Raw genomic sequence first — 11,951 nt, 5'->3', positions numbered from 1 at the left:
TGTCAGAGAAATTGAGCTCTTGGAAGTGCTGTTACATTTTCTCAGGCAAATGTCAATGATTGAATCCCGGGACACAGCATCTGATAAATCAAATAAACCATGGGTTGCTATGAACCGTGCTGTACTTTTGAAATCGCATTTGGGACATCTTCAGTGGGACAGAAAGGGATTTCAGAGAAAAGTTCAGGTTAATCAAACACATTTCCCCGCTGGCTGTTCCAGTAAAGCTTAGTACAAATGTTAAGCATTTTCCCCTCTCAGTTCCACAGAAAAGATCCATATGCAAGATCCGATACACTATCTGTAATACCCCCCAACTCGCTGAAACGTCGCTCTGGCCCTCCCTGCTCAGCTCTGTGTTTGCTGCATTACATGCAGGTAAAGCCACTGTCAACATAGAAATAGCCACAACTAAAAAACTACAAGAGATGAGAATGCTATCTGACATTGCTTGTAGATACTACTACATGCAGCTGCTAACTCATGCCCTGAGAGTTAAGTACACACTGCCAAACAATTATTTTAAGGAAGTTTTTCAGCATTAATAGCTACATGTTTCTTCAGTAAACAAAGAATTATATTTTACAAAGTGTCCCCTTCTTCCATGAGGAAGTACTTAAGGTAGTGTGTGTAATAGTGACAGCTGTCTGTTAGCAGCGTTACTGCTGTGGTACGTTGGCTCAGAAGACAGGTGTATCACCTCTAACTCATCAACTCTGTTTCAGAGCTACAGCTTACATTTCTGAATGGCACATAGCACCACCTAAAGAACGTGAGGAAGGCAAAAGATATTAGGCAAGCAATAATTCCTGAAACTTCAAGTGATCATTCATTTATTCCTTTGAGGCAGACTTGCACTCTTCCTTCTCCTCTCTAATTTCCAAAGACATCCTAGTCTTCATAAACCTGGAGCAATCCAGTTAAGAAACTTCATAGCAACTTCAAAACCAAGAAAACATGCCTGAAAAAGAGAGAACATACAGAACAAATTAGGATTCTAAAAATCTATTCCAAACAAGGTTTTAGAAATGCAACACTATAAACACCTGACGTGGCTGATGTGGAAGGAGGAAGAGAATGAAAAACGTTCTTGGACCAGAGACAAGAATTCTACTATATTCCTCTACACAAAGGCAGAACTGCTGCTCTCTTAGGTTCGTTATTTATTAAAGGGGAAGCCAGTCTAAATTTATCCACCCATTTCTCTCCTCTACTGGTCAATGCACCATCAATAGAGAAAGACTGTCAGAATGACTCAACAAAGGGCTTTCATGAGAAGCTTCAGAGGAAGGTTTACTTGGCGTTCCCCCTAGATTAAGGTACATTTTTAGAACCTGGACACCAACAGCCAAAATAGCGGTGGCAAGAATCTCACTGAAATGGTACAACAGTGAGCAGCCACTCATCTCCCCTACAGACTGCAAACATTCACTGCGAGCGGCCAGGTCCCCAAAACCCGTCTGGAATCACAATTTACTTACCGCGTTAGCGGGAAATGCCCTGATCATTACAGCTGTGAAGCCCTTATAGAGAGATGCAACTCCTTCCTCTCTGATAAGTTCTCTCAGCACATCTCTAAAGCCATTTGGGTATTTTCCTGGAGGAGCTGAAAGGGATACAAAACACATTAGCTAAGATGTGTGGCAGTCACAAGTGCTGAAGGATGTGGCATATGTAACAGCCCAGGATTTTCAACAAGTTCATACTGGTACACCATCTAGGTGACACCAGGATCCAAGCATTGCTTAAGCTCTGTTGCAACATCTGCTTGGGAAAATTATCTATTTCAATCAAAAGCAAGCAAACAAAGACACCTTACTAAAGGCTCAGTAAACAGAAGGGAGGTGCTCACCATCACCACAAAGAATTTGTATTATCAAGTCACTGGGGGGCAGGGAAGAAAAGAGAATAACTTTTATCAGGGCTGGAAATCTGAGCTGTTACTTGCACTGTTGATCACAGCTCTCCCAAGAGCTGCAATTAGGAGGTAGGAAGGTCAGATATAAAAACTGATGAAGCTGGTTTATAAGAAACAGAAAATGATCCTATCACATGCCCCAGCCAAGAACAGCAACAGACTTCAAGTGAAAAGCACAGGCTGTTTTAATGCTGATGTTACACAGACTTGCTGAGGTGTTTTTAAAAATTTATTCTATTCAAAGAACAAGTTCTTCCTTCTTCTGACATTTCTCTGGAAAGTAATGCCTTTGCCAGCCCTCTGAACAAGTGCTCCACAAACCAACCCAGTTAAACAGAACCACCATTAACCCACATCATCTATACAGCAGCACTGGGGATTGGCTCAGTGGAACAAGGATGCAAAGCTGAGTATTTCACACTCAGCCCTTGCTACTGTATCAAACCACCACAGCCATTATTCAAAGAAAAAGAAAAGAAGTTTCCTGCACTAGATTATCATGATCCATGACTCAGGAAAAATGGTTACAGTCCAGCGGAGAGCAGAGTCCACAGACAGACTATGGGGAGCCTTAACAGAAGTATTCATTGACTAGGACTCCCAGAGAAACCAATGAAAAACCTGTCAAACTTCACTGAAGCGCAAGGCCTGGGGCCATCCTCACTATAACTAGGCCGCAGATATTTAAGAGAGCAGAGCAGCTAGTCTAAAAGCAATGCTCTCAGCAAGGCACGCCCAGTTACTATAAATTTCATATAGCACTATGTCTGAAGTGAAATAACAAAACCTCTCAAAGAATTGCAGTTGTAATAAAACAGCCATGACAAGTGGTTCTGTTATTATGACTTCTGTGCTTAGGTTTCTAAACAGTATCTTGAATCAGGATCATTATATTAGCAGGGAGGAAGGAACAGAGATGTACAGCCCGATTTGCCAAAAATTTGTGAGGAAACCAACCAAAAAAAGCTAGGAACACACTTGGATTTTTCATGTATTTGTCTCAAGCAGTGCTCAAGACATGCTGCCTCCCTGATGCCACGCTCAGGTGTCCTTTTCCATTGCTGCCCAGCCCATTCCCGGGAGCGCCGCGTGGCGTGAGGCCGTGACGAGCTGGCGGGCAACTCACCAGTCTGGAAACGGGATTTCAGCACGTCTGGTGGAATGGCAACTGCCCAGTTGAAGATCCCAGCCAGGCCCCCGGCAAAGAGGATCCTGGGCACACTGAGGTCACTCACACTGTGGCAGGATTGGGGTGGGGTGGGAGGAAAAAGAAAACAAACAAACAAAAAAAAGGAAAACAAAAGAAGTAAAAACTCTGTTTTGACTAAGGTGACAATCAAAGAGGCAGCCTGGCTGACAGCAGCACAGTGCTGCAGACACAGAGTGCAGTATTTGAGCAAGATTTCCAAGAATCAGAGCCCCGTGGGCAAAATGTACTAACTCCACCCTAAAGGTTCAAATCTTTTCATTCAGCACCACACACACAAGTGCTCTGGGGAGGGAAAAAAAAAAACCCTAAACCCCAACAACAAAACCCCCAGCAATTTGTGCACACACAGGGGTGAAAGTGAAGAGACCTACTTTAAGTATTCCTCAACTTGGCTAATAAGATCCAAGGCTAGAATCTGAGGGAAACTTAGAATACTATTTTAATTGTCAGTTAACCCCAGACTAAACCAGCTCAACTCACAAGACAAGCGACCCTTTTCTTTTAAATTTGTTTTGATGATACTGCTCTAAATCTCTTGGTAACTGGGGAAATTAACCAGCAGTGTCTGGGAAGTCCAGAAAATGATGACTGAGATTTCACTAACCTCTTTCCCTCAGGGGTCAGAATGTTCTTCAGCCATTCGTACGTCATGAAGTACATTCCACTGGCTGGGACATCTAGTGGGTAAACAACAAAGACCGTGAGTAGTGGGAAACAAAATGAAGCCTAGAGGCAAAACAGCCCCACACCAGCTCAGCAACACCACTAAGTACACCCAAATTCCCTTTCTGAACCCCCTCTACAAACAAAGTAAAATCTTCTGTTGCTCTAGACAGAGGAGCCTGAACTTTCCCAGGTACTTTAGCAAGTGCTAAAGGTAAGAATTGGGAAAATATCTGTTCTCAAATGCTTCTGTCAGCAACCTTTCAAATCAGACTGTAACCTGTCTGTTGGCTGTTAAGCTAATGATGAGACAGCTCTAAGCTTTCTTAATTGCTGCTAGCAGATCGGAGCAGTTCAGGAACCACAGGGGTTTTGCACATTATTTGTTCTAATGATTCCATTTTGGGGGTTTTTTGTAGTTGACGGGTTTCGTTTTGGGGTTTTTTTAAGGTACTCCCACAGCCCATTCTTACCTCATGCCTAAACCAGCCTCTGGCTAGCGACACTGCCAGAGTTACATTGCTAGCTGCTACACTTCTATGAGAAGCAGAGTATAGAACAAATTCCTGAACTGAAATATCAAAATACAGAAATTTCAGCTTATCCTTGGAAAACATTGCCCCAGTACAGGGGACAATCTAACGCTCTTCAAAGGAGAAAGTACTGAAACATGTAAAGGATTCAGTGTCTGGCACAATTATTTTGTTGTTGTTGTTGTGACAGGGGTCATGACATCCCAGTCCAAAATAACCCACACTCAAGCGGGTTAGAAAGCATAACTGCTGCAGTCACACCTTTTAAAGCTGTCAGCATTACACAGCAACAGTCACAGTCACAATCCTTCTCCCAAGGAAATAAAAAAAGAAGGAAAGAAAAGAACAAAAAAAGCGCCCACTTCTGTATTTTTCTTTTCTCTTTGTTCTCTCTGCTCCTCTCCTGAAGTCTCTCATTCCTCTTGGCTTCTCAGATCTTAATTACTTCCTACATCCCTCTGATCCTTGTCATCTAATCTCTTCCTCACTCACTGAGAATCTCATGTTTATTTCTCAGTCCCTTTGAGACACTGGAGTAGCTCTGCAGACTGCAAAACAAGAAAAAAGGGTGACACAGCATCTCCAATTGGCTAAAGGGACAACGGGATCTATGATACTATGTCAGGCTTCTTATCTTAAAGTACCCCACACAGAAGAAGCATCAGAATGTCTCTATCAGTTACCTCTCATGAGGGTGAGCACTGTCCCCTTGTACACGCCACGAATCCCAGCCTCGCGGTACAGCTGTTTTGCACAGTCCAAAGAGCCACTGTATTTAGTTTCACCTGTAGCTGCCTGGATCTGAAGGATTAAAGCGATAAGTTTCTGACTATTGAAGGTTTCTGACTGGTGAACAATCATTCAGCTAACAGTTAGAAAGCCACGTGCATGTTTCCAGAGAGAAAGGAGCACATACTCGTTCCACAGGCACTCCTGCATTTGAAACCTCTGCTCTGGCACTTCCTCAAACAGCTCTCTCATGTCCAAGCTGAGGATTTGTTTACTGTTCCACGCAGAGGCTAGATTCTCCCTTATTTTTCTGCAGTGTGAGTTTTGACAACTGAAGTCAGTTAGGTAATTCTACACTTGCACTGACAAAAAGTAGCCTTCAGATAGTTTAGCGAAATTCAAACAGTTCGTATGCGTATAAAAGTCTGAAATAAGCAAAGCTTTCTATCTCTGCTAAAGATGGTATTTTCATTTGTTCAGGTTTACATTTTCCACCAACACTTTAAAAACGCTGGAGGAGGCGTAAAGCTAACAGTCACCCAAACATTAGAAAACCATTTCATGTATTTGGGAATACATTCCTTAGTTATTACTGGGAACCTGTCAAGGCAACAGAAAATCTTTATACTAGAGTCTTATGATCTGGTAGTTTGGCATTTTTATAGAAAAAGTTTCATTCTGAAAAACTGGACTGCTCCAGACGTTGAAGTGGACTGAGGCATCCACTGATGCCTCATATAATGCCACACAGTACAAAGGCTTGTGCTCTGTAAAATGAATAGAGCAATGAATGCTGTATGTACTTGAACTGTCATGGTGAGTTTGTATAATGCTTCTCCGTGACACAGTTGCATTACATGACAGTTGTCTCAGTCCTGTCAAAAAACAGAACAGAGTAAACACACTAACCGAAGAAGTTCCTGGTATGGAAAGACAAAACCTCTGAAATTAAAATTCCCATCACCACCATCCAGTGCCTTACCTGTAAAAGGCACTTGATTCTCTCTCCTGGAGCCATGATTGCTGTCGTGAACACTCCCGACAACATGCCAGCAGCAAACAGCTGAGGATATCTGCCCCGAGGAAACAGAAGAGACCCTAACACAACATAGCACATAGGAAACAAAGGGCAGAAAGACCCCCTTATCACCAGATTATGCTGTTCCACATGAGGTTGGCAGTGGAACTAGAAATGCATCCACTGCTTTTGATCAGTGCAGAAGTGCCTCATCAATGCATAACTGGAGCTAAACAATTTAGGATCCCTAGGATTCAAAGCCCTGGTTCCCACAGCAACCATAACTCAGCTCTTCACATCCATTGTATTTGCTAATATTCCTTGTACTTACAATTTTTGCTACAGCATTCCCCATTGATTTTTACACTCGTCTCTTCCTCCTCCAGTCTCCCACTCTCTTCTCAGCAACACCAGCATTTGTGCATATTCCTGTCTGTGCAGTCAGAAGCCTCCTTTCTGTAACCTCTCAGGCCCTCCCTCCTTCAACCTCTGCCATCGTCGAGTCTGTCCTACCAACCTGCCATCAGGCCACACATTCTGCACCTGCTTTCATGTGGCAAAGTCTCCATGACAGAAATCCCTTTAACAGACTGAGTTTCTCCACAACAAACTTATTTTCACATCCAACATCCTACATTCTCTAGTAAGACAACCTAATATATCAGTTTAATTAAATTCTACACCTTCCACTTCTCTCCACTTGCCCAAGGGACGGCATTCTATTCAGGTTTTCCAATTCTTACACCTTTCTTTACTCTTAAATTCCCATTAAATCTTCCAGAACATTTAGACCTCCCTCTCCCCTCCACATGCACCTCCTGCTCAAACTAAGCTTTGAGTTTTCCAACTCACTTTGGGATTATTCATCCCCAGAAAAGACAGAACAGCTTCTCAAGTTTCTCTCCACCTCCTTCCTTCCAAAACTTCCCTTAAAAATCAACATGGGGAACCACTGCCATCCTGCCTGCCTCTAGACCCACAACCATGGCGCTAAGAGTCTGACCTTTCTTTTTGGGCCTCACATCCCAGGCACACTGTATCTTACTGTGTAAAGTCTGCGCCTAAGGTACAGCGCAGTTGGGCACAATGACAGTTCCACCAGCTGTTTGTTGACCTTTGTTCTTTCTCTCCCGCTGCTCTGCTTGGGAGGAGTTCTGCATAAAGACTCACAAAATACGCTGCCCTGCTCCAGCTTGCTCCTCAAAACTTGCCTTTGGTTACACTGAGGTAACAGGCTGCTGGAAATCAGTCCACAGCCCATTTGTCTCCTTGGATTCTCCACTCCTTATCGTTCCCCTGGTCTTACCCTTCAGCCTTGTCTGCATGAGGACACTACTGTGGTAAACCAGAGGGTAAACTAGCAGTGTTCCAGCATCTTGGCACAGAGGCAGCTCGCTCTGTGTCGTGGCAGTGGCTCAGTGAACTCGCACCAGCCGGGCAGCCCCTGGGCAGGCAAAGCTCCAACACAAACCGCACCTCCCCACCACGCTTGGCTCAACACAATGGACTCCCACTTTCTGACAGGGCACCTACATATTGCACAAATAATAGAACAAAATGTTGCTAAGTTACAGCTCTGTTCCTGTAGAGCTACAGATCACAACTCAGCAAAGAAGTTAAGGGAGTACTTTATCACAGAATCATTCAGGTTGGAAGAGACCCTTGGGATCATCGAGTCCAACCATCAGCCCTACTCTACAAAGTTCTCCCCTACACCACATCCCCCAGCATCTCATCTAAACGACCCTTAAACACACCCAGGGATGGTGACTCCACCCCCTCCCTGGGCAGCCTATTCCACTGTCTGACCACTCTTTCTGTGAAAAATTTTTTCCTAATGTCCAGTCTGAACCTTCCCTGTTGCAGTTTAAAGCCATTCCCTCTTGTTCTATCACTTTATGGGTGGGGGACTTCCTTCACGCCTAAGTTAGCTTGCAGAAAGCCACACAAAGTTTTCTTAGCTTCCCATCTCTTTTTGAAAAGGCTAGACAGGCCTGAGACAAAGGCTGCTCATAAACACCTCTTTTCAGAAATTAATAATAAAACATTTCTATGGCTATTATTACATCCTAACATAAGGACACAGCAAGAGTCACAACTAACAGAGAAAAGAGAATCAGGACTGTGAATGTTGTCAAGGCTGCTTGACCATGAATTTATTTCTCCCATAGTTTCTGTTAATAGCGAGACTGTTGGCAGGCAATCATTATATAACTCACAGTGTACTCATCTAAAACGGAATTGTTCCTTAATGGCTCTTTCTTGCGTAGAAAGGGAATTGCATAGCACCTGCCCACATGCTGTCTGTTTTTAGCCTCTGCTATCAGTCCCACGCTTCCAGAAGCATTAAAACACACGAGTGTTTTATTTTTTAGAACTATATTTATAACCTAGGAGAAGAGACAAATTTACACCACAACTCGACGTGCGACAATACAACAGGCTGCAAGAGCCTTAGGGTGCCTTCCCCAACTGTCTGATTAACTCAGAAACTCACGTCAAAACGTCATCAGGTTTTCTCTGTTGGAGTCTTTTTCCCAAGCCAAATCCAAAGAAGCACACAGCAAACATGGGTGTCACTCCGATAATAGGAGCTGCCATTCCTCTGTATAAGCCTCGGACTCCCTGCAAGAAATGTTACCACAAGAATTACTTGGGTTTTGCACAGACTTTGCACACGTTTCAACTTATTGAGAAGCAAAAGGCTATAATACAGGAGAGTATCAGTCAGTCAAATTAATCAGAGGAATAATGGGGTCTATTGTTCATTTGCAATTATACATGTTCAGTTGAGGCTCAGGGCCTGTTGCAGAGGGAAGCTGTCCTTCCTGCAAAACACTGGCACCACTTATGCCCTCCTGTTCCAATACTGTTCATCCTGTACTTACATCTCAAATACGAGGAAGTTAAGTTAAAAGCCACCTGAATAACAGTCCTAACAGATTACATCAAAAGTCTTCTCTCTCAGATACATACAAAATCACACATGTGCTTTATTAATGTCATCAAATGCAGTCGTGTAAAATCCTGACACTGAGCCTGAGAACGCTGAATCGAATTCACTCTTTAGATAAAAGAAGAGCCAGGGAGATGAACCTGAACTACTTCACTCCCCACACGAGCTCAGTTTGAACGAGTTCAAGAGCAAATTATGTTTTTCTTTCCTTCCCTAAGTCAAAACTTTTTCACCACACAACTCTACATTCCTGATGTTTCCCTTCATCAGACTACACCCACGGAAGAATTCTAATGTAGACCCCAGCAGTAGCATTTATTTCATTTAACTTGCCTTTGAACTGAACTTTTTCTGATAAAAAAGAGAGTTATCTTTCTAGATAAAGACTAGATGCACAAATTAAATATTTGCTGGTCCGTCCACCCCTTCCTTCCCCTCCCAAATAAATCAGCGTGTCCCAGTATGTGTCTGTATCCTTACGGGCACAACTGACTCTGTAATGAAATTGTATCCGGATGACGAAGATCAGACACTCCTGCTCAACCTTCCCATGAGCAGTGGGAAACAAAAGGCCTTGGCAGAGAGGTTTAATAGTTTTCCTTATAGAAACTGATGAGTATTGAGTAGGAGTAGAGAGGCAGCGTTACTTTTGAACTTCACATCACAAGGCTATTATTAAGGTTCAGCTCTGACGTCCATGCTTCAGCAGGGGTGTTAAAAACCGCCAGGGATTCAGAGCTAGCAAAGCATTTCAGTGCTTTGTGGGAGAGACTGGGGAAGCAAGATTTACTCGGTTATATAACAACCAGTTAATACCATAATGAAAGTAGATTTCAGATATGAGGCAGATCTTTCATTTAACAGAGAGTTACCTAACAAGATCCAGTGGTTAGAAATCAGACTTCAGACTAGTAAACAAAGAGTTGGGCTTTATAGCCATTGTTTCCAAATGGTAAATAGGTGCTGGGGAAACTTATGAAGCAGAAGACAGGATTCTATGTCACTTAAAGTCTTTAAACCAAGGCTGCGTGCCTTTCTAAAACCAAAATAGACTATAGTTCAATCACATGATATGGCTGATTCAGCAGTGAAAAACACTGTCCACCTTCTGAATAAGGTTGAACAAAACTACTGTAATTGACCTTCTGTTGGAAGAAAAAAAAAAAGAAAAGAAAAAATCTATTAATTAATGCTCCTCTGCCTTCTCACAGATGTCATAACACATTATAGAAGAAAGTAAAAGTACTGCTTGTCACAACAAAAGTCATTGCCTATTTTAGGATTTCCAGAGAGAACTCCAAACACAGCAAGATTCCACCAACTACAATAACAAAGCCAACAAACAACTGCCAACACTCACTCCAGTCTATAATGTCAAATATTAATATCATGTTATTTTGAACCAAAAGCATTTCATAACAAAACAAAGAGACATGCGGTTGGAGCATGTAGATGCTAAGTATTCCCCCAGTTTTGTAATCTTCTTAAAAATTTTAATTTGAATCAATTCAACTGATAACCCAGGAATTGTATAGTCTCTGGGGGGCAACATTCCCACACGATTCCATTCCCGTGATGAACAGGAACAACTGGTATTTTTGGCAGGCATCGCAGCTGTCATGCCAACACAGTACCTCTCCAACAAGAGTCTTTCTGAAGCAGTCAAAGGTCCCAGAATAAAGCAAGGGCTGACCAGGCTGTGGCTTAGGCTGGGTTTGCAGTCTGACCTAGTAAGATGGGATAGGAAAAGATTATTTTATTAAATACTGCTATCTAAACTTTGATTCAGAGAACACCTCTATACGACTATTATGGAGTGAGTTTTGTGATTGGAGTTTACGAGATTGGCAGAGAGATTAACACCATTTTAGCCCTTCGCAGAAGGGAAGAAATTGAATTTTAATGTATTTAATAGTTAATGTATTTAACTAATTAATTGCAGGGATGTTGTCAGGGTGATAACCCCACCTCAACGCCTGCGAGCTAACACCGTGGCACTGCTCAGCTTCCTTACACACTCGCTGTGCGGGTGTACTCTCCCTCCCCGGCTCCTCCGCCCCCTCCCAGCGCCAGGCACATGGACGCTCTTTTTTTTCATTTTTACCTACAAAAATAATTTACCGCTGAGGGGACACGACGGCCGCCAGCCGGCAGGGGGCGCCCCGCCGGGGGGACGCTCTGCCCCGCCAGGCACACCGGGACGGCAAGTCCCGCCTCCCCCCGCGGTGCATGCCGGGAAGGGTTGTCTTCCCCCGGCTGCCCCGCGGCGCCCGCCGGGACCCGTAGTCTCCCCCCCACAGCCCGCCGGGAAGCCTCCGCCGTTCCTCGCGCAGTGCCCGCCGGGAAGCGTAGTCCTCCCCCGGTTGCCCCGGGCTACACGGCACCGGCCCCCAGCCGCCGTCCCCGTCGCCCCGCGCTGCCGTTCCCACCTTGATGGTGTCCAGCGGGTGCCCCACGAACACCAGGCAGACGCCCCCGAAGCCGCCAGCGAAGAAGTTCTTCACGGGGCTGATGGGCTGCGGCTGCTCCGCCATGGCGGCAGCGGCGGGTGAGGAGCGGGGCCGGGGCGCTGCGTCGCCGCCGAGCCAGTGCCGCCCCCTCCGCCCCGCGACCTTTACCCCAGTGCCGGGCCGCGCGGCACGCCGGGATACTGGGGGAGGCGAGCGCGGGGCAGGCCGGGAGAGCAGCGGCCCCTGCCCGCGGCGGTGCGGGGGCGGCGGGCTCTTCCCTCACCGCCGTGCCGGGCGCCGTCACCGAGCGCGGGCACCGGCCGAGGCCGCGCTGTCCGCGTCTGCTGAGGGTGCTGAGCCGGTACCCCGGGGCGGCCCCGCGCCGCCGGCCCGACACCCCCCTGCTCCCCCCTGCTCCCCCCCGCCGGGCCCAGCGCAGTGGTGCGGCCCGGCCCGGCCCGGCGGCGGCCCCGG

At 45.3% G+C, this 11,951-nt stretch overlaps 1 protein-coding gene across 1 annotated transcript; it reads right to left on the bottom strand.

The window, feature by feature from the left end:
* Positions 1–816: 816 nt before the first annotated feature.
* On the bottom strand, positions 817–11,827 carry SLC25A20 (solute carrier family 25 member 20). The gene is made up of 9 exons (XM_074835738.1): positions 11,457–11,827; positions 10,662–10,754; positions 8,569–8,696; positions 6,036–6,126; positions 5,008–5,125; positions 3,733–3,805; positions 3,045–3,154; positions 1,482–1,606; positions 817–961 (listed from the first exon to the last, which is right to left on the bottom strand). The coding sequence occupies exons 1-9, from the start codon at positions 11,559–11,561 to the stop codon at positions 899–901; spliced, it is 906 nt and encodes a 301-aa protein (XP_074691839.1). The 5' UTR covers positions 11,562–11,827; the 3' UTR covers positions 817–898.
* Positions 11,828–11,951: the final 124 nt, after the last annotated feature.

This window comes from Strix aluco, chromosome 11 (genome assembly GCF_031877795.1).
Source record: "Strix aluco isolate bStrAlu1 chromosome 11, bStrAlu1.hap1, whole genome shotgun sequence".
Taxonomy (NCBI): Eukaryota; Metazoa; Chordata; class Aves; order Strigiformes; family Strigidae; genus Strix; species Strix aluco.
The sequence above is the reverse complement of the archived record's forward strand: the minus strand, read 5'-3'. Positions and strand labels throughout refer to the sequence as shown.